A 22072-nucleotide genomic window follows, 5' to 3' on the forward strand; every position below is an offset into this window, starting at 1 on the left:
TATATATATATATACATATATATATAGAGAAATGAGAGCTAACATGTGGCGCAGACCCCATGTTGCTTTGGGGAAACTTTGTACGATAATGGGGGGGGAACTTATAGGAGTGATTAGTTGAGAGCATCGGTAAAATAAATTCTTGTGAAAATGTTGCCCCTCTGAAACTAAAGCTGTGTATTCACTTAGAACCATTAATATTTGCAAGTGTTAATTTTTTAAAGTCATATTATAAAATGTATACTTAATTGAAATTGTGGACTATGTGGCAGGATTATTGTGGAAACAAAATGCTGAGAAACCCTAAATCTTATTTATTTCTGTTCAACCAATTTCTTCCACGCTGTGTTTACCCTTGTCCCCCCCTTTGTTGTTGCAATTAAAATATGTCTACAAAGAAGTAGAAAATGTTAGAGGGTTTAGAAATGTGTTGAAATAAGCCTTCACCACTGATTCTTTCTAATTAAAACAGGCTTTTTAATCAACCATTAAAATGAGGGTGATAAATAGTGACAATGATTATAAAATAAAAGCCACAAATTGGAAAACCACTCTCTTTTAATATACTTCACTATTCCTTCAAGAATCTAACCTGAAACTCCAATGCACAACAGAAAGCCCTTCTGAAGTTCTTATATACATTTTTCTTGTCACTCTGGCACAGGTTGATTTTTGTTAACCTGGCCAACAGCCGATGTTCCAGATCCACTTTAGCTACTTAAGACATATTTTTTTGCCAACTCAGATCTGACCTTTCCACCTCTGAGGCTTATGAATTGGTTGTACTTTGCGCTGACCCTCTTTCCTTCTGGGTTTGTGCTTTAGTCTTCTCTTTTTACGGTTGACTTTATGTGGAAGGATTCTGTTTTTTACCATAAATGTGACGATGCATTCCTCCAGTCTTGTTTTCTTTCACTATCTTGGCCTTTTTCAATGCTCTTAAGCTGATATGTTTTCCTTTTTGTTGTTTGTCCTGTGATGGACTGTCACGGGCCGTGCCCTGCCTTTTGTCCACTGGAGATGAACTCCAGCCCACATTAATGGCTGAGCGTACACAAAGAGAAGTGATTCCACATTTTTCTTGGCAGGAGTTGTAGCTGTAGAGGGAAAACAACAGATCCTCTCTGCAGAAGAATATTTTAATGTTACTGATCTGTCAAACAGCTGAAATTCTTTTAATTCCATTATTTCCAATTTGTTTCAGAATGCAGGGGAGGGATCTACAGAGCATGTGCAGAAGGGTGCTACTCCTGACCATCTGTATGGTGTCTCTCTTGGGACAACTGACCAGCGCATCATCACACCGAAGCCACATAGGTAAACTGCATGTACTGCATGACTTGTACTTATTTTCAGGAAGCAGACACATGGTTTTATTTATTAAGATTTTTTTCTTTTTAAATAAAAAAGCAATTTGGTGTAAGATTTTCAGGCTATGACTGAAGGCATAACAATGTAATTTATTTTATTAAAAACAGAAAAACAATTGTTCTTTCTCATGCTAAGATAATCCATTATGTTGTTTGAATTTGATACATAGACAATAAATAAAACATTGAATACATGCCCATTACATTTTTTTATTAGTTTTCAAGTAAGCTTGAATATTGCACAGAATATTGTCCCTTTTTGCTGCAACACCAGGATACAACAATGTGATATTAGCTGGTATAATAGCCTGGTTGTTTACTTAGATTAGCAGTTGGTTTTAAAACAGTGTACCTTAAATACAAGTGAGTTTACCAGTTTACCACAGCATGACTACATTTTTTGCAAAACAATCTACATTACTCTATGCTCGATACGATCTAAGTAACTGTTTCCATCCTGACACTTTATCATCTCATTAGAAAGTTTTTGAAGTACATGAACAGTAAGATGTAAACTTTTACCAGTTTTGGATCCATAACCGTTTTAAACTTTGGTGATACCAGAAACTAATCCGTTCCTAAAACAGAGACAAGATGCAAATGGATTGTTTTGAGCAAAAGAGCAACAAAAATCCACTGTGTAATAAATACTTATGTTTTTATGCTTCTTTTACTATGGAAATATTAAAACAAACCATAGTTTGATAGAAAGGTTTATGTGATGCTAATGAGTAGACAGAGGGCAGAAAGCAGCAGCTTCAACTGTCACAACGTTGCCAACAGAAAAGAGTGAAAATAGACTGAGATTAAATGAGATTTGTACAAATTTCTGCATCTAGATTTTGAAGTTTAACTACAAATCTTACAGCTTTAAGACTTACATTATTATTAAATCATATATTTCAAAGACTTAAAGAAACAATTCTCACATCTAGACGAGGTTCAGAATTACCAGTTCGTAAAGGCAGTCTCATATGATTCTAGGCTTTTTTTTAACCTCAAAGCACAACCCAACATCACAAAGAAATAAAAAGCAATAAATTACAGCTTTCTGCATTTATTATAAACTGGTACTGCAGTGAGAGACTATTTTAAAGGCCCTTGCTGCATATTTTAGCCACATTTAAGCTCACTGCCTTTGTAAGTAGCAAAGGGAGATAACGGCATCTTATTTCCTGTGCAGAACAGCAAAACAGCATTGACATGTAAAGGTTGCACTTTGCACAAATGGCAGTTCAACCAGTTAACATCTTTCAAGTTCAGCATCAAAAGTTGAAACATAATGTCAGTACATCAGCTGTGCATGCATATCCCAGTTTGTGAGTGTCTTTCAAGTGGGAGACAAGACCTTTCAAAGTGATTCTCCCTAATGGAGAGATGGCTTGATCCCTGGGCGTAACGGTGAATACTGTGACCACACATTGAAATAATGAGCCTTGTTCCACTGAAGGACAAATGGCACAGAGCTGCTCCAAGGCAACAGCTCCACATTAGCTGCAAATGCAAACACGACCAGCAACGGAGTGACTCTATGATGTTAGAAATACAGAAAAAAAATCATGGCCTTTAACTAAGAAAATATTAAGCAATGCACACATTTTACTGTTTGTAATTTTTCTTTACCAAATTAGCGCATAAAGTAATATTATAGCACATATACTGGTGAGTCGCCTAGATTTGTCCCATCAGGGGCTCCATAAATGACTTTTTTAAATTATTTGCTATGTTTTATATCCTTTAATGACAGTTTTGTTGAAAATGAGTTTAAATGTAGCAGCCTAGTAGCCGCATACATTACATTGACAAAAATTTACTGTAGTATCTAGACTTTGAGGTTGTTATCTTTTTCATCAGATATGTGGATGTAAATAATATGATATTTTATGAAGTTAAAGGTCTGACACTACATATTATATTTGAAACTATTTGTGCTGAAACCTCTCAGCTTTCTTTTAAAGGAAAACCAACTTAGTTTTTTAGTCAGACATTCTAGTTTTTGGATTTAATAACAATATAAACAAACTGTACTGTTTGCAAAAAGAAAGTATGTAAAAGTAAAATTGTTTCATTGGAGCTGAGTAAAAGGCTATTCAAAAATTTTATTGAGATGTGACAAGTTCATGGAAAAGGTTTTTTTTTGTTGGAAGTTTCTTGAGACAATGGCCTTTGTAAATTACCATTAAATAAACTGGAAAAAAATGTAAATTGCCTGAAATTTAATTAACAAAAAGCTAAACCCTGACCTGAAAAATAGGAAGTAACTTCACTGAAAGATGACAGCCTTCTGGCAGTAATAATGGATACATACCAATCTTTATTCAAAGGGAGAAAGAACAAAAACTTTATAAAAGTAGAAAAATTGGTAGGTGAGGGCCATGTCACCATCTTTTATTTACAATTTTCTCATTAATAAACAGAATGAAAACACCTACGTTTGGGTTTTTTCAACAGGAGACCCAAAAAAGAGATGAATTATTAATAAAACACAGCTGCAGAGCTGCATATATTAACAAAATTAAAGCACAGATCACAACTTAGTCCCTGTAACTGTGGTAGTTGAAGTAGTGATTGAGCTGTCGTACGCATTCTGTTAAAAACTGCTTAAAACTTGCCAATTACAAGTAAAAAGGACTAGACTGCTGATCATGAGAAAGACCTGAGAGATTTGCCTGCGCATCAGAGAGCAACACCAAGTCTGACAGTGTACTAATCTATTCTATCCCACAAGACCCAGATTAACCATCAGGCCTGGTTTCCCTACGTATGGCAAAAACAGGAGTTCAATTACAAAAACCAAAATATGTATTTACTCAGCACTTTCCAATGAAAACAATGAGAATTCATGTTAATCTGTCATATAGTGTGAAAGGTAGCTGACAGAAATAAAGGGTTATAAACTTCTTTTTATCAATTATTGTTAATACATTTTTGATTACCATTACAAACACAAGTTAATTATATCAAATTGCATGCATGCCCAGAATAAGGTATTTTAGTAGTTGTCAGCAAAAGCTAAAGAAAGGTAACCAGCATTGCTTTCAAAACTTTGCATGTAGTTTTGTCCTGCAAGATCTAGATGAGGAAGCCATGTTCACATCAGAATCTCATTGATAACTTTTTATCACTCTTTCTGCCCCCGGAGTGGCAGTCAAACTCCTGGCTGAGGGGGGGGGGATCAAGTCATCTCTGCACTGATGAATGCCTTACAAATGAAACACGGTGACGTTATCTCAGTGATGTTATCTCAGTGATGTTATCTTCAGCAGTTGAAGATAAACACAACACCTGCAGGACATAACGGGACACAAAGCTTCCTGAATTTTAATAAAAGTGTGCTTCCTTTAAAAAGGGCAGCGTTGTTTTCGGCTTTGATGTGTTTATTTTGAGGTTAAAAAATAATTAGCACTGCACAAAGCTACTGGTTGATTACAGACAATTTTGACAATATTTGTATGTGCTTCTGATTTTCAGGTTGGGTATTTGCAATGGAGTATTAGGGTCAGGCTAGCAAAAGAAAAAAAGAGAACTAAGTCACAATATTATGATAATAGTCAAAATAATGGAAGAATACATTTGTAGTGTTATGAGAATAAAGTCATACGTCATGACTAAAATTTATAATTTTACGACTTTATTCTTATATCATTATGAGTTTATTTTCATATACTTTCAACTTCTTTCTCGTCATACAATAGCTTTATTCTTGTTTTGTTTTTTCTTAGTATGGCCCTAGTACTCTATTGTACATGTCAGTTATAACAGCCAAAAATAAATAGATCTACATTTTAAATTCAACATGATAACAGTCATAACTGGATGCAAATCAGACATAAAGACACATATTTAACTTGACAAAAATAATTACATTGATTTAATAAATAATTGAATTGATGCTATTACTATTAAAAAAGAAGGTAACTTACAGACTTCATGATGGAATTTTTTTCTGCTTAAAAGGAAATGATGCTCTATAAGTTTATATCTCTCCAATCATGACATCCAGGTTCAACAGGAACGCTGACTGCGAATGTAAATACTGATACTGTATTTGCTGGTTACACATGCAGAATGGCCAAGTGCTCTCATTAAATGTTAAATACTTTCTACTGTGAGATGTTCAGATATTTGTTCATGGAGAACAGATACATCATTGTAGACCACCGAATCTGACTTGTTTTACCACAAACATGCTGGATAAACCACGTAATCCTCCCTCTTACATTCCACCCGCGTTGTTTTCACGTTTGCGGATCGTCACCCTTTTCATCTGATTTATGTGGAGACAGAAGGGGAGCCAGCACAAGCAGACTGGTCCTGCTCTCCATAGGTTCTACCAGCACTTCTGTAATCACGTAGCTTGTCCCTGAGCTACGGAGGTCAAACCAAGGTGGGCCCAATAAACAAACCTCTTTAACCCCTCTGTTTATTGAGGTGGAGGCTTTGGTAAAGCAATTGAACCTCTTTCTCTAGCCTGAACGTGGAAAGCAGAGCTTGCAGCATGCACACATAACCCCTGTAATAAGACCACTGCATCCCCCAGAGCACCATCTACATTCATTAGCTAGTCATGAAAGAGTGAAAACGGAAGAAGAAGGGTGAGAGAGAGTGCCATAACAGGGTTCAGCTTCTCTGTTATGTTGTGGAGAGAGAGCCAGAATGATAACAAGTACCTTTCGGCTGTACAATTTGTTTTGTTCCCATTGATAGGATTTAGACTGATGATGTGGCTGGGTCAAATGGGAGCCTCGTTACTCAGCTATTTAGAGACTTGGAATCTTTTGTCTTAACTGTAACTCACTTTGTCCCATTTATATGAGCAGAAATCAAGCTGCTGCTGGTTTGCTGGTCAGTGTCTGCAAGGGCAAGAGTGCTGGAGAGGTAAACAGGGATGGAAAAACATACATGCTGTAGCTGCATGATGCAACACTCCAGCGGCTTCCTCTTCTTGAAATGAAAATGCTGTGAGCTGTGCAATTTGCAGGTCCAAACCTCTTTTAGATTTTAAAATGTCATGCATTACACCACTTGGCCTATGTTAACTGTACAAATTGCAATCTGACTTAGGAGATTAGATTTACTTTTCCATTTTATATTCACATGCACACAAGGAGATATATTGGCTTATTAAAGAGATGAAACTGTGCTCTGCCTCTCATTTGAATTTAGCTGAGTATTTCCATATTTGCTTATGTTTTGAGACTTTCTAAAAACTGTGTGATGCACTCTAATGGCTCTTTCCTAAGCTGTTTTTCATGCTTCAGAGAATTTCTTTCTTTTTTTTGTATTCAATGCAAATTGTAAGAAACTTTTATTTTGGTTTTCTTTTTCTGAGTTTCCCAATTTTCATATAATAAACTGATTCTCTGGAGGCCAAATTAAGTGCAGAATCTAGCAAAAAGTATTTCTTTTGTTTTATCGGTTCCCAGTTAAATTCTTTTTAAAACATTCATTTAGATTTGCCACATTAATGACAATTACACATTAAAATATTCCTTCTGGATGAGGAGGAATTGATTTAATGTGGTTGCCCAGAGGAACAAAATCTGCTTGTCGGATCTTTGTGAATTGGGCAGAAACATACGGCTTCCTGAATCTTTGAAAGATTCAATTATTTTGTAAACTCTAACAATTGAGGGAGTCCATCTTTGAATAACTTTATCCCTTGATTTATTGTTTCACACAGTGTAAGAAACATTAAAATTAATTGGTTCATAATTAAATGAAGTTTATACTTATACTTTGTTAAGCACTCTTCCATCCATGCAAATTAATTTTCATGGACAATGAGAAAAGCATAAAGCAATTACTAAAAGAAGAACAAACCTTGAAGTTTTTATCATTGTGTGTTGCATGATTAAATAAAGTTTATATTTATGTTTTGCTAAGCAGTCTTCAGTCCATGCAAATTCATTTTCATGGACATTGAGAAAAGCACAAAGCAATTACTGAAAGAAGAAAAAACCTTAAAGTTTGCATCATTGTGTTCAACTCATGGATACAATCTAAAAGTGTTTTTGAAGTAGGAAGGTGAACTGCAAAAATCATCAAATCTTACCAAGCGTTTAGTATCATATTCAAATACATTAGTATCTTGAAAAAACAGGCAAAACTAACATAGTAACTTTTCAGCAAATTATAGGAGCTCATTTTAAGTCAATAATTCTTGGAACATTGACACACAGTGCTACTTTTACAAGATGTCTTCTTTATAACATGGGAAACGGGTCTTGTTTTCTATGTTTTTACTATTTTTTTGCAATGAGTATAAAAAAAAATATCAGTTAATGATCATCTGAGACAAACAGTGAAATGATGTGTTTGCTGTAGACTTGCAGTGGTTTATTCCCTTTAGATGCTGTATATGGATTTAAATGTTTCTTTACTAATTATGATGATCAGTGGAGTAGTTACTTTGACCTTTAGCTGGGAGCTGGAATCATTGGTCAGCCATGATTCACTAACAAACCTACCACAAACGTGAGGCACTGCCAGATATTTTCTGTGTAAAATATTAATGTTAATGGTACCAATTAGTTGTACACGACACACCCCAGAAAAATATTTGTTTACAAAAATGAGAAATAAATAGTTAGTCAAACTCTATTTGACAGCTTTGAATGACTTTCTTTCAGCAAACACTGATGATTATCAAGTTTGTTGGTTTATCTAAACAAAGGGAATAAGATCACAAAACCCTCAATCACTTTAGCACTTTGTTATTTTTTCGGAGTAGCTTCAGGTTTTTGTTGTCTATAAAAGTGATGTATATACCAGTCTATGCTTTGTATGTACATATTAGATCATTGTTGCATGTTGGAATGAATCAGTCGGCTGCACACTTTGCATCACAGGTCAGTGTGGAACCCTTGCCAAGAGATAGCATGACATTATATTGAGAGGCTGTGAGCAGGTCAGCCCCACCCTGGGGATATTTAGGGATGCGACTGTGGAGCATTTGTCCTGACATTTGGAGAGCGGGTGAACGACACAATGGCAGGGCGCTAGCAACCACCAGGAGATTGAGATAGAGATGTGGGGCTGTTTGAGATGCACTGTGGGGATGACAGGGGTCAGCTCGCCCCATCTCCCTGTGGCAGCTCCCAAGATTAGAAAACCATCAAACGTCCTCTGCTATACGCATCTGAATGGCAGCTGTATAGATGAGCCATGAGTGGCTGCGTGTGGCCTTGGTTGTATTCTCTGAGTGTGTGTGGCTGTACCCAACGGAGCACAGCAAGGGGACAGTGCCGGTGCAAAGACAAGAGAAATGATTGTTTGTTAACATCAAGAAGAAAATTAAAGGTAACTGAAGTTCAATTAAGAGAAACATGTTTTATATTGTTGTAACTCAAGGATTTAGATGAAATGCAGTCTTGTGAAAAGCATTAAATATTCAGTTCGGAATGAAGAAATGTTCATATATTGATTTCTAATCTAATCTTTAAAACATTTTGTAGAGAAGAAAGTGATATAATTGCACTTCAGTGAAAAAAAGACATTGTTTCTTTAAAAAAATGAATAAAATGCATTCTAGCTGATAGGTAGTTGTATGCATTTAGCAGAGACAATTTCAGGAAGGTGGTTCTCGTAGCAATCCATCAGTCAGAGTTTGCCCCACTCCTCTCTTTAAGATGGGAAATGCCTGAGGGGTTTTTTGCATGAAGAGCCCAAGTCATTCCACAGAATCTTAATACGATCAAGATATGGGCCTTGCATGAAACCAGGACTTTCCATTTCTTAGTCATCAATCCATCCTTATGTTTTGTGTCATTGTCATGTTGCAGGTTTCAGTTGTTTCAGTGTTTTTTTTTTTGTACATGTCACATTCTGAATTCATGGTAGATTCTATGACAGTGAACTTTATTGTTGTGGTCTAGTAAAGTTTGACAAAAAAACTGATGCTTACATCTCGATGATTTACAAATATGAGGCTTTTTCCTGAAATGCTGAACTTAGTTTTTGCCAAACACACCATCTGCTCTGTCCTGGACTTTGTCAACAGCTTCTGGAAAACTTTAGTCTGATCTTGTGTTAAATGTTTCCTCCTTGCACAAGACCCATGAAAGTTAAGCCAGTGCATTCTTTTTCTGAATCTGCAGACATTCACTGTTGTATGAGCTGCAGTGAGAACTGCTGTAGGTTGGTGGTGAATTCTTTTAGTATTTTGCCATCTGCTCTCAGGGTGAATCTGTTTGGACATTCAGATTTTTTGCAATATTTCACAAATGTTTTCAAAGTTATTTTCTTTGGTTTTAATTTGTTGTTTACATTACGCTGTCAACATTGGTATAATTGTTAGTAAATATTCAGTATGTTGTAATATGTCAGAAAAATCTTCAGGCTTTGTATGGAGGTCCTGATCTTCTCATTAAATGGTTTTATATTGCTGGGAACTTGCTGCAGAGATAAGCAAGGTTAGATAAAAATCACACGTTTCATGCTAACACTACTTTTAATCTTTTACATCTCTTACAGAAACCAATAATTTCAGACTCTAACTCTGTCTGAAAGAAAAAAAAAAACAAAAAAAAACTTTAGTGCATGCATAATGTGTGTGATATCAAATGCTGCCCAAAAAGGTCAGGATTAATCAGACTGTAGGCATATTCTGCAACATGTAAATGATTACAATTCAGTAATCTCATACATAAAAAGGGTAATCTACAATATTTAAAAGTTCTAATTATGGTTCAGCTCTTGACTTATTTGTTGAAAGGTATTATGAGGTTTTCTATTTTCTTGCAAGAAGCAATATTTTAAACTCACTCACCTTTCCCCCCCATCTAACAGGTGATGTTTATAAATCCTAGTTTCTGTTGTGTTATGTCATCAGGTTTCCAGTTGCTGTAGATTAAGTGAGGAATTTGGATCCATTGAATCAGTTTCAAACCCCTTTAGATAAAGACAATATGCATATTTAGAAAAGCTCTCATTAACACTTGGACAATATATTTTTGTTAAATAATTCTCCTAGATAAAAATAATTTCCGAAACAGAAACAGAGTAAGTCAAACCTGAGCGGTAAAAAAAAAACACTAAAGTAAAGAAAAACTCTCAAGCATCTGTTCTTGAAATTCGTTTTTTTTCCACATCCAATCAGTGTTCTATGGAAATACTGACTTGCAAAATAGCTCAAAGTAAAATTTGTCCTGTGTTTCATCGGAGCAGAGAGGACCCTTACTGTGCCAGATTCTCATCCGCCAGAAGTCTTCCATCTCCATTCTCTCTCTAATTACAGCTCAAATGTAAACCTATTATCCCTCACTGCATTATGAGCTACCGCTTGCGGTCCTGAAACTCAAAGAAATGAGGACTTTTTTTGGTTTTGATAGAAATCGAAGGAGAGCCTGCTGATAATGATTTCAGCTGATGAATGCAATTAGTGAAGAAGTGCTAACAGCATGGCAGTAATTGGGTTTTACAAACTAAAAGCCTGCCCTTACCCAGCAATTAAAGCAACCTCCTTTAAAGTTACTCAATTGTATTGCTGTTAATGGTTCATGCTTGGCTGAAGCTTAGTGCACAGAAGAGGTACATTCCCTTTGAAATTGGCCACAGCTCTGTTAGTTATTCAAGGGTTTGGAGTGTCATGTTGAAATTTTAATGTGATGAAAGATTTTGATGTGATTAAGTTGGTTCGGTGGTGATTTGCTGCTACACAGAGTGTGTTATATGAGCGGCTGTTGGCTGCATAACAATGCAACATTACATTAACTTTGCAATTAGTCTATCACAGGTTATGCTTGTTATGAATATTGCAATTTTTCATATTTCTAACATTGTTTTTTACATGCTGGAGGAGTTGTTTTTTTAAGTCAGGATGCAAGACTTATGACACGATGTGAAAATTTGTTGATATATTTCAGAAATTAGACCTTTTGGCTTCCATTAAAAGTGTAAAAGGAACACTAATTGGTAAGACAAACTACATTTGTACATTTATTAACTTATTCAGTAAAACCAATTTTCCAAGTGGCATCATAATAATCCAGTATTACACATGAACAGCTCTGAAAAACATGTTTGGTTATTGCTGGTGAAAAGCACCATTTATGAGGTTTTGTTGTGTTGAGCTACATAGATACTTGTTAATTTCAATTACATTATGTAAAAAAAAAACTTGAGTATTTTAATAGTTTCTTGTTATAAATGTGATTTGAAAATAAAGACATTTATTTAATTTTCACACCTCTGATTTAGTGACTAAATAAAACACCAACAGCTCTGACAACAAGTTGCATGTTGGTAGGTTTCACTCATATGACACACGTTGTTCTTATTGAAATGTACACCTTCTCTAAGTTCACACACCCATCACTCCCTCTGTGGAATGAATGACCATCCACACAGAATAATGTTGCTGTTTTTGGAGTCAAAATCTACATGTAAACATAACTTCTCTGAAAAAGATATCTGAAACCAAACTAAATAGAGCATATTTGAACTATAGTGGCGACACACAACTACAACGACTGACCAAAAACTCTGATCAAACTGCAGACAGCTTTCTAAACATATCTGGTACTTACAGACTGCATCCATGGAATCAGACATCAAAGGAAGTGACCCACTGCTGAGTTTTTAGTCCTTTCAAGACAAAGAATCAACGTAAAAACATGAAACATGCCTGGAATCTAGATCTTTCTTTCATGTTTATCTTTTGAAAGGTAAAATGCTGTCTGATTTATTATGAATTTCTCTTTCAAGGACATAAAAAGCTTCAAGAGTGAACAAGAGAATTTATATTGGATAACTGAAATTAATGTGAAACAACGGCAGGTATTGCAAAACCTCGGTGAAACAATGAACAGAAACATGAAAGTGCATAAATAATCTGTTTTTCTCACACTAGAAAGAAAAAAGAGAAAAAACAACAAAACATAATGAATATCCGTTAGAAAAATAAACAGTCCCACATCACTATTGCTGTCTCATGTGTTTCTATTTTGGAATTCCTTCAAATGTTTAAATTTAACAAAATCCCAGTAAGATTGCAATTACAAGTTACATTTAAATTTTTCATGGATTTTTGATGGAGGGATGGAAAACAACATTAAGTTGTGGAACATATTTGAGTTGTGTTGAATTTTCTTTTTTTTTTCTTCTTCTTTTTTTTTTAGACACTAGTGGCATTTATTGAACAGTAAATGGCCTGAGATCAGGAGTTGAACCCAGGACGGCAACATTGCCAGCTCTACCAACTGAGCCACCCGGCAATCTTATTGCATGTTTTTAATGGTCTTAAGGACTTCACCCAAAAATGTCACTTTTCTTTCAGATCCCTTTGTTGTAACTCTCTCTTCATTAAAACCAGTGAAAGCTTTCCAACTGCTCCTCACATTTGTCTCTTAATTGCCTTTTACTTTTTGAAGTCTGAGAATAAGTCAAGAAAGTTTAATGTTCTTTCTAGTGCAAATTCCCTCAACTTCTGAATACGGATTTGCAGTCTTAAATCGTAAACTTTAACCATTTTACATAAAAACTGTCCCCTGAAACCTCCTTTTTATGAAGTTTGTTAATAGCAAATTCTAAGATATATTTATGATTGCTCATCTGTAGTCAGGCAAGGTTGCAGAAGAACATGAAGAGGAACTCTTCACCCATTCAGTTTTATTCCTCTTGGGTATTCCTCTTTTCTTTTAAAGTAATGCTATGCTACAGTTTGGTGGTTATACACTGGAGGGTGGATACTGAATGAATAAAGTGAAATATAAGCTCCTGTAATGCAGTCTATCAATTCCTTGGCCCCGTCTTCCGACTGCACTCAATGATTTTTCGCCTTCTGGCTCACATCTCCTCAGGAATGAAGTGCAGCGCTGATTGTCCACGTTGGACCATAAAAACAGCAACCAAGGCTGAGCATCAAGTTTATGTGAACAGACTGGAGCATAAAATGTAATGGGTGGGACCATTTAAGTTCTCCTGAAATGGCTTTTTTTTTAAAGGTTTGTCGACATATTTTTCAGCAAGATGGTCTATTAAAAAGAGGAACGTTTATATTGAGCTGTCAGTGGGTGTACAGGTCAGATGCTCCTTTAATAGTGTCCTCCGGCAGCCCAGTATTCGACTGGAAAACTGTACCATTGGTTGGCCCTCCACTAACGAGATAATACTGTTTTTTCCAGCACAGCTTTGATTTAGAGCATGTGGTTAAATATACGTCTCAGTTAATGTAATTACATGACAGACTGATTTAAAAGATAATAATCTTTGACTTTCAGCCTTGAATAATTCAGACCAAGCCATTTTTCCTATTTTCAGACCGCTGTGTATCCTCTCACATCTAATGAAGACAGATATGCCTGTAGCTCAGATTTTGTCACTCCGCCAGAAATGCACAGTTCAACTGGCGACCCTCGTCATCTTTTACTTGAGCCCCCCTCACGTGTCTCATGACTCTGGGACTGTCACTCCACTCTGAAAGGCATCAGCAGATCCAGCACAAGATGAAAAACATGGGAATCTAGTTGGAGAGCGGAGATGGCAGCCGTTTAGAGCACATTTGACATTTGCTTGACAGATAACCAGCATGTGTGCATGTCAGATGAGAGACCAGAGAGAAGAAAGATCTCAGGCGTCTCTTCTTTGTCTGCCTCTGTGGAGTGAAGCGCAGATGAAGTGAAGGTGTGGCTTCATATTACATTCCCGTTTAGATACAAGGTCACACTTTCACAGGATTTTCTGTGAAAATTGGATCGTTGATGCTGGTGGATTCTTAGAATTTTAATTATCACATGGCAATATAAATATACTGAGCTTTTGCTTTCACAGTCACTGTGTGTTTAAACCTTTGGCTTCACTTAATTTCTGCAAGTTGTCTTAATGGAATGGCATCAAAGTTTTAAAAAATTTTCCTTTTCTTTTTTTTTCGCCTAAAACTGAGAGTCCAGATAAGACATATCAAAACTTTTCAGTTTTAAATTTTTCTGAGTGCAAATAAGTTTATTTTCACTTGTATTACACATTTCCAACCAACAAAACAGAGTGCAAACATCAACCTTCTGTACAGAACTTAGCGATTTTTAGAAAATCCCTAGATTTTAGACTTAGATGTTTGAACTGAATTTTCCTTCATGACAAAAGCTGTAACTAAATGATAAGGGATTGAATGCAACTGCCTATTATGCTGTAGTTTTTCGACAGTCAGATGTTTCTAATATGGAAGTTGTTTGAAAATATTTTACATGTGATAAAAATACTGACTTGTGTGTATGGCAGGATACTTCACACATTGAATTGCCATGAAATTATATGAGCTGATAATTACTTTGTAAATGATAGTTTCTCTGAACATCCTTATTTTATTTTTTATGTTTTAAGAATGAATATGATAAAACATTTTAAAGCAGGGGGCTTTGAGTCAGTTTGCACATCTTTTTTTCTGCCTCTTTTCCTGCCACTGCAGTCCCTAGATTTGATAACTTATGTAGACTTTCACTTTGAAGGCCCTATGATTCCTTGAGGGAATCCAATTGATCAGTCAGTGGTGGGCTTGTACACTGTGGCAGCCAGATGAATGATACTGACACAGACCACATCTAAACCACTAAACCATAGACTCTGAATGTTTTTGTGACTTCCTCTGTACAATTGAAAAAGAAAAAAATTAAATCATACAAAAAACGAAAGCAAAGACTAGTACGTTACCAGTACTTATCCTTTATTTTCACAATACCAGCAGCTACTTAAGGAATCTAAGTGCTGCTTTATGTATTTTTTTTACTTATGGTTTTATTTTGCCAGCTCTCTAAGTACCAACATTCTTGTAAAACTATTTCTCTAAAAGACCATCTCCAGTGGAAGCTATTCTTTTTATTTTATTTTATTTTATTTTTAAATTGTATTCCCTAGGATATTTTATATAATGGTCTCTTGAACTTCATAACTATAGTGGTGCATAAAACTTGCAAACTAAAGTAAATTCATAAAAAAAAGATAATAGGCTGCAGCTACTTCAGCTCAGAGAATGAATAGTTGGATCAAAATTCAGAAATATTTTATGGTATGTTGTGACTTTGTCCTTGTAAAAATATTTCTGTCCGAGCCTTATTGTAAGAGTCTGAAAAGAGAGAGTGCTGCATGAACCTTTAAAAATAATTATCTATAATGCAAGACCAACACCTTTGATGATAGTTCACTGTAAGCTTCACTCTTGATTCACATTCTCTTGGATGTCAGTGGATTTCTTAGAACTTGCTGGGTCTGACTGTCAGCTCAGCGGGTTTACAGCTGGGAAGTAATGAGTCTGCCTTTTCAGAATATGATAATTTAATTAAGCACCAGTTTTTACAAGAGAAAAAGATGGCTTTGTGTTTCTCACCAGGCAAGGGCAGTTAATGTTTCATACCTCGCCGTGTTTCAATGGTTTTTCCCTCCACATTAGCAGATTTTCTTTAATGTGGCCATTTGAAATGTTTTACCCTGGTCTACTTTTAATGCTCGCTCAAAGGTTCCCTTAAACTACACTCGTTTTGTCTGTGTGAAGCTTGCCGCTGCAGTCCTTTAGAGACTCCTTTTTACCTCGAGTATATGCTGCGGTAAGTTGTGTTCAGCATGTAAAGAGTTATCTGAAGCAAACAGGATGATTTGAATCATTACTAATTCATACTGTGTCTCTATTGCACAGCCTTTAACCTCTGTTTTTATGACTGCTGCTGTTTTTGTGGTTGGGCCCTGTGGCCAAGACGTGACTTTGTTTTTAGTGTTTTGATCTCCTCTGCCTTTGTTGACAGATAAGGGTGGACTGGCAGTACGCTGACTGGGGGAGGGGTGCACTGAATCGGAAAAGATACACTTTCTATTTTGCTGTCTCTCTGTTCTGAAAGCTCGCTGAAACTGCACTTGTTACTTTACCTCTTGGTGGATAAAACATTTTGTTTTCTGTCAGGTGTATACATGTGCTCATGTCAAGGTAACTGTCAAGAAATAGCATTTGATTTGACATTAATTCAGTTACCACATTGTTGTGCCTGTGATTCAGCTTCCTACATGATGAAACTACTGATGTGCTCTTTTTGTTGCCTACAACTGAGAAGTAACCTACAGATTATTTGTATATGGAAGGAGTAAATGGCAAGGCAGCACAAGTTGTGTTGTATATCACCATTCAAACACAAGATAATTAAAAATAACTTTGCATTAAAATAAAAACAAAAACAGAGGTACAGAAAATTCTGCAAAAAACAAGTAATAACTAAGCTGCTTTAAAATTAAACTGGTGAATGCAGTAAATTTTGACCTCTAGCCACAATAAACAGGTATGTATTCAGTCCAGCTATATAGAAGTCAAAGGTTTCTGTTCAACTTGGGTATTCAGGAAGTTGCTTCCAGAACGGAGGAGTATTAGAACCTAAACGCTGCCTCCTCTTGTTTTATTTTGGGCATGGGTACACAGAGAATGCTGTTGTTTTTATGACTTTTTGTTTTTGTGTTTTTATGATTTAAAGCACTTTGAACTACCTTGCTACTGAAATGTGCTATACAAATAAACTTGATTGATTGATTGATTGATTCTGGTGTGTGATGAACTGAGGGGTAAATAAAGTTAACCAATAATTTTTACACATATTCAGGCCCAACTTAGATCTTTTATAGACTGCTGACAGGATTTGAACTTTTATAATACTGAGATTTTCTCAGTATTGTTCAACAGAACTGATGAACTGCAGGTACATGGTTGATTTTTTTTATAGAGAGAGATTACTGGAAATAATAATGTCAGCTGTATTTTGGTGTGCTGGTGTGATAGGAAACTCTGTATTTGTCAAAAATGTTGAGATGGAAGATGGCAGATTTAGTTCATAACAATGCTTCACTGAGTCTAGATGAATGCTGATCCCTAACTTGACCCTAGATGTTTGATAAAAAAAAAGTAGTTTCTGCTTTAAGTTAGAAAAATTCTGACTCATCTAGTCGTAAATACTCTTGCTGTATTTAACACTAGATGAGTCAATGGATAATTGTCCCTGGACAAACCAGCTCACTCCATAATCTGAGCTAGATGAATCATATAGATATTGAATTAGTTGGACCAGAGAATGGTGTGTTGAAGAACCCCTTCCACTCCCAAGTTTGATCTTTGATGAGTAATAATTTTAATTGCCAAATCACACAAAGTACACCCATGACTTCCAAATGTCATGAATTGGTGATTGTTGGTGGTGAAGATGGATGCAGTGGACCCAGGTTGTAGAGCAACTGGTGGTTTTAATGAAGATAAACATTCACAAAATCCAGACAGCACAGGTGAGCAAAGTAGCAAGGAACTCAGACACTGGAGCTGAACAAGACTACAAAGACATGGCATACAACAAAACCACAACAAGGATCCAGAGGGGTGCAGGGAACACAGGAGAGTTTAAATACACGAGGGATGATCAGGAGAAACATCTGGGAACAATCAGGGGCAGAACAACAACGCAAAGACTCAATTAAGAGAAAGAGCATACAGGAAAACCTAAACCTCACACCAAGCTCATAATTGTAATGCTCATGTAACTCATATTAAACATTGTGTCTGGGAGTTGTCACAATGCCATCCATAATACCGGCATAGTATAAAAAATATTTAAGCATATTCTTTGACAAACTGACAATAGTACCATTTTAGCCAGGTGAGAAAAATGCTCTAGAACAAGTTCTGTTTTAGTTTTGCTCTTGTTCTTAAAACTCGTTCAGAATGAAAACTCATATTTTTTTATAAATGTATTAACAAACAGCTTTGGTGCACTTTATTCTGTGTTAGGTATTTCTTAACTTACTTTGAAGCATGTTTTTATTTACCTGTAACACCTGACACCTGAATTTCCCCACTGTCGGACAATAAGGGATTTCCATTTCAAAAGAAGTTCTTTGTTCAATATTCAGTGGTTGTAATTTTGTGTTGTGTTTCAGCCATTTTATAAAAGCTTTTTTGGATACCATTTAACACAAATTTCTACACAAAGAAAATTGCACCATTCAAAGAACTGATGGTTACTCTTAACTCAATGCCAGAACAGTCTGTTTGAGGGAAGATTATTTTTTTCTTTTTCAAACATAATAGTCCTTCAGGGGCAGAATGACAAATGAACTTTATCAAATCAACTTGAGCTTTAGCCTTGGCACACAATGTCTTTCCAATTTTGCCTCATTGCAGGAAACAAAGTCTCACTGTCAGCATTAAAATGAAGACTATGTTTCTGCTTTTGATGTATCCCATGTTGTGCTTCTATTACTGTATTCTGTGCTTGGCTGGCCAGGTGATGCTGATGTGTCCAGTCATGCAGCTGACAGCTGGAACACTGTGTTGTTCTCTAGTCCTCCCCATCTGCCTGTTAGATCAATTGTTTGATTGCTGTGGAAGCTGAGAGCAACCTGTGGGTTTCTTCTAATTCAAATGATCAATTCTGTGATCTGGACAACAGGGGAACACTTAACCTTGTGACTGCCAGAATGTTAATGCAGAAGTGAATTCACAGTTATTTTTGTTTGATCTATTTTTTCTGACTTCTTTTAAGCTTGACTTTTAAGCTACATACAGAATTATTTAGAATGTGCTTGTGTGGTTTGAATGAAAGCTTGGTTATGTTTTGAGTAATATGATTTATATTTCCAGACTTTGTGTTTAAATGCACGGTTTCTGTCACCATAGATAGGTAGCAGAAATTATACAATGTCCTTTGTCCTTTGGTGAAAATTTTGAAAGCATTGTCATCTATCTAAGAGAACATCAAAACTGAACTGCAAGTGCATCTTCTAATATCCTCCTTTTCCAATTTTCATTTTAGAAGATCCAATTTGAGCCAATTTTCAGTTGTTTCACAGATGGCCTCATATGTTACCACAATCTTTGCTTGTAATGAAAGAACATACTGTCAACTACATGGTTACTATGTGCCCAGATGTGGTCGCAAAACAAGCTGTTATCATCAGGCCTCAAACTTTGCTTCACAATTAACAGTCATTTTGTGCTGAAACTTTAGCTTTCCTACGACAAGGAGCATTATTTCTCATGGTATTTAACTGAGGCCTGAATCAGAGTTTCTGGTAGCATCTTTGAGCATTGCATGGTCTCACCAGCAATTGTTGTCTCACATCCTCTCCTGTAACAGGGGGAGTTGTCTTGACCGTTTCCCAATTGTAAATAACAGTTTTCACTGTAAAGGGATGGACTCTAGATTGTTTTGAGATTGCTTCATTATCCCTTTCAGGTAAACTGGCAGCAGTTGCTTTTCTAAGTGGTGTTTTCCTTCCTTGGTATTGTGTACTCCAACCTGGTGATCCTTGGCTGTTTCAGGGTGCACCTAATTTTTCCACACATTGCTTCACCCTGTTGGCTCAATGTCTTAGACCACTAATGTGATAATCAGATTTGTAGTAGTTTACCTGAAGTTGTGTTAATTCTTTGGAGGGTCTTATATGGACAAGATGCACTTATTTTACCCTGATTTAAAAATGTTTTATTTAAAGATTGACCACACAAACAAATATTAATTTTATAAAATACTTTTTTCATTGTAGTCAATACAGTTGTCCCATATGTAGCATTTTAAATAAACTTAAAATAAAATTGAAAGTTTCCCTACTTAGGTGTTCATAGCATACTTGTATTCATCAATTAACCATCGGTAAATATGATTGTGCTGTTGAGTGGTTGCTTCAGAGTAGTATTGACTGCCTTTAGGGTTGGGCATTGTGCCAATTCTCATTAGTCTTCTCTGTCCTTTCACCTTTCTTTGTCTGGACTCTCTCCCTCCCGCTGACGTGGGCGCCTACTGATTCAACCTTATGGTACTCCTAAGTGCTTTAGTAGAAATGTATTGATCTTAGAGCGTATGCCATTTCTCCTGCTACCTGCATATTCATAAATGGAGAAGACAATAGGCAGTCTTCCATCTACATGTGTGTAATTGAATTTCCATTCACTGAAGTCCAATCCAGAGTTATCTTTGGAAGAAACTGTGAAAAACAAACGGAAATCACCAACTTTCCCATTAGGTGGTTTGATGCAGCCATATAGATTGTGTTGTGTCTCTGGAAATAAATATCAAGAAACACAAACAAATAAAACTTCAGTGGAATTATGCAAATATTTCTCAGATGGGAAGATGCTGGTCAGACTGGTCAGCTGGTGAATCTATTTATGGTTGCTTCCTCTGGAGCAGAATTTGGGACTGACCACAATACTCTGCCCTCTGACCTCTCATTCTCTCTGCACTCTATGGTGTTTTGGGGTCCTGCCTCCAAGTCAGTGACCTTGGCTGACACTCATAATTTAATCAGCAGCCCTGTCAACACAGGCAACCTCAACCAGCAGCTTCTAGCACCTTAATAAGTCAAGTGTGCTACACTTGACATAGGCATGATTGTACCCTTTTTTTCTCCTTTTACCATAATTACAAAACTAAAGCCCCAATAAAAAAAACAAAAAAAAAAACATGCATGAAGACAATCACTTTTCGACAGACATGGACTAGGTCTTAAAAGGTTTGAAAATTAATATACAAGCTTTTTTCCATGTAGCTTTTTAACATTGTGTGAAGTTGGCTCGGATAGATTTCTTTCCATTAAAACACTAAATCGTCATTTAAAAACAGATTTTTGGTTTCTGCTCAGGTAACGTTTGTCTGACAATAAGCTTTTTAGCTTCAAATAAAAAAAAAATCAAGTGTGAAAAAGGATGTAAAAACAGAAGAAATCTGTACATGTAAAGGTTTTCACAGCTCTTTACGCTCCCAATTGTTTCTCACTTTTCAGAACTCAGGTCATAGCATGTTATTGCAAAACAACACTGTGTAAAACTGACTGAAAGGAAAATTAACATCTATTGCACCGCCAGTAATTGCCCATTGTCCTTGTGTAGTTGTCATTTAAACAAAGTTTGAATATTCTATTCAAACTATACCAACTTTTGAAAGTAACTTTGACGGAGGGGCGTGCTGGTGGCTTAAAGATAATCACATCAAGAGCACAGAGCCTGACCTGTTTTTGCATCAGTAAGTTTCTGTTCAATGAAAAGCACTCAATTGGTAATTGTTGTCTTGCCTTCAGTGGGAATGTGAATAGCACTTTATTGATTGAGAGCAAAATGTTTTTAATGTTGTAGATGAGATTTCTGGATTGCCAGCTAATGGGAAGATGGAAGCTCCGTGCAATCTATTTTGAAGTCAGGTTCCAAATTGAAAATCTTTACAGACATAATTAAGGCTTATCTGAATGGAATGTCAAAACACTGGCTTTTTTTTATTTCTATCGTCTTGGCATTGTCAATGCTTAAATAAACAATTGTGGTCATAACTGTCATTGTTCTGTTCAAGTTAAATATAAATGAGTTAAGCATATACAGTATGTCAAGGCATTTATTATTAGCACTTCTCCACGGAGAGGTTCTTTTTTTGTCCTTTGGTTCGGATGCAGTGGATTTAGCATGTTGGTCAAGGATATATGAGCATGTGGAGCTGCACTGGGGCCCAAGGCAGGGTCTCTCCACAAGGGGGGTGTCCTGGATTTCTGATACCTGTTATGGTTAGACGTATAAAACAAAACTTCCCCTAAATCACCTGAATGCCCTTACAGGAACAATGAGAATGAACACACTGCTACTGAACTGGTTTAACAAACAAGATCATAGGGATCGTCATCTTATACAGTACTTTCGCATTCTATTCATTTTGCATCGCTTCTTCCTATTTAACCATAATATATTATAGTATTTATAATAT

At 36.1% G+C, this 22072-nt stretch overlaps 1 protein-coding gene across 1 annotated transcript in view; it reads left to right on the forward strand.

Annotated features, from left to right (window-relative positions):
* tafa3a (TAFA chemokine like family member 3a) overlaps positions 1–22072 on the forward strand; it is a 96028-nt gene that overhangs the window by 61333 nt on the left and 12623 nt on the right. The window contains exon 2 of the mRNA XM_007546879.2: positions 1205–1317. Within this exon, the coding sequence (XP_007546941.1) occupies positions 1206–1317 (112 nt within the window). The 5' untranslated portion in view covers position 1205. The remainder of the gene's footprint in view (positions 1–1204; positions 1318–22072) is intronic.

Source organism: Poecilia formosa, unplaced genomic scaffold (assembly GCF_000485575.1).
Source record: "Poecilia formosa unplaced genomic scaffold, Poecilia_formosa-5.1.2 Scaffold18, whole genome shotgun sequence".
In the NCBI taxonomy this organism is placed as follows: Eukaryota; Metazoa; Chordata; class Actinopteri; order Cyprinodontiformes; family Poeciliidae; genus Poecilia; species Poecilia formosa.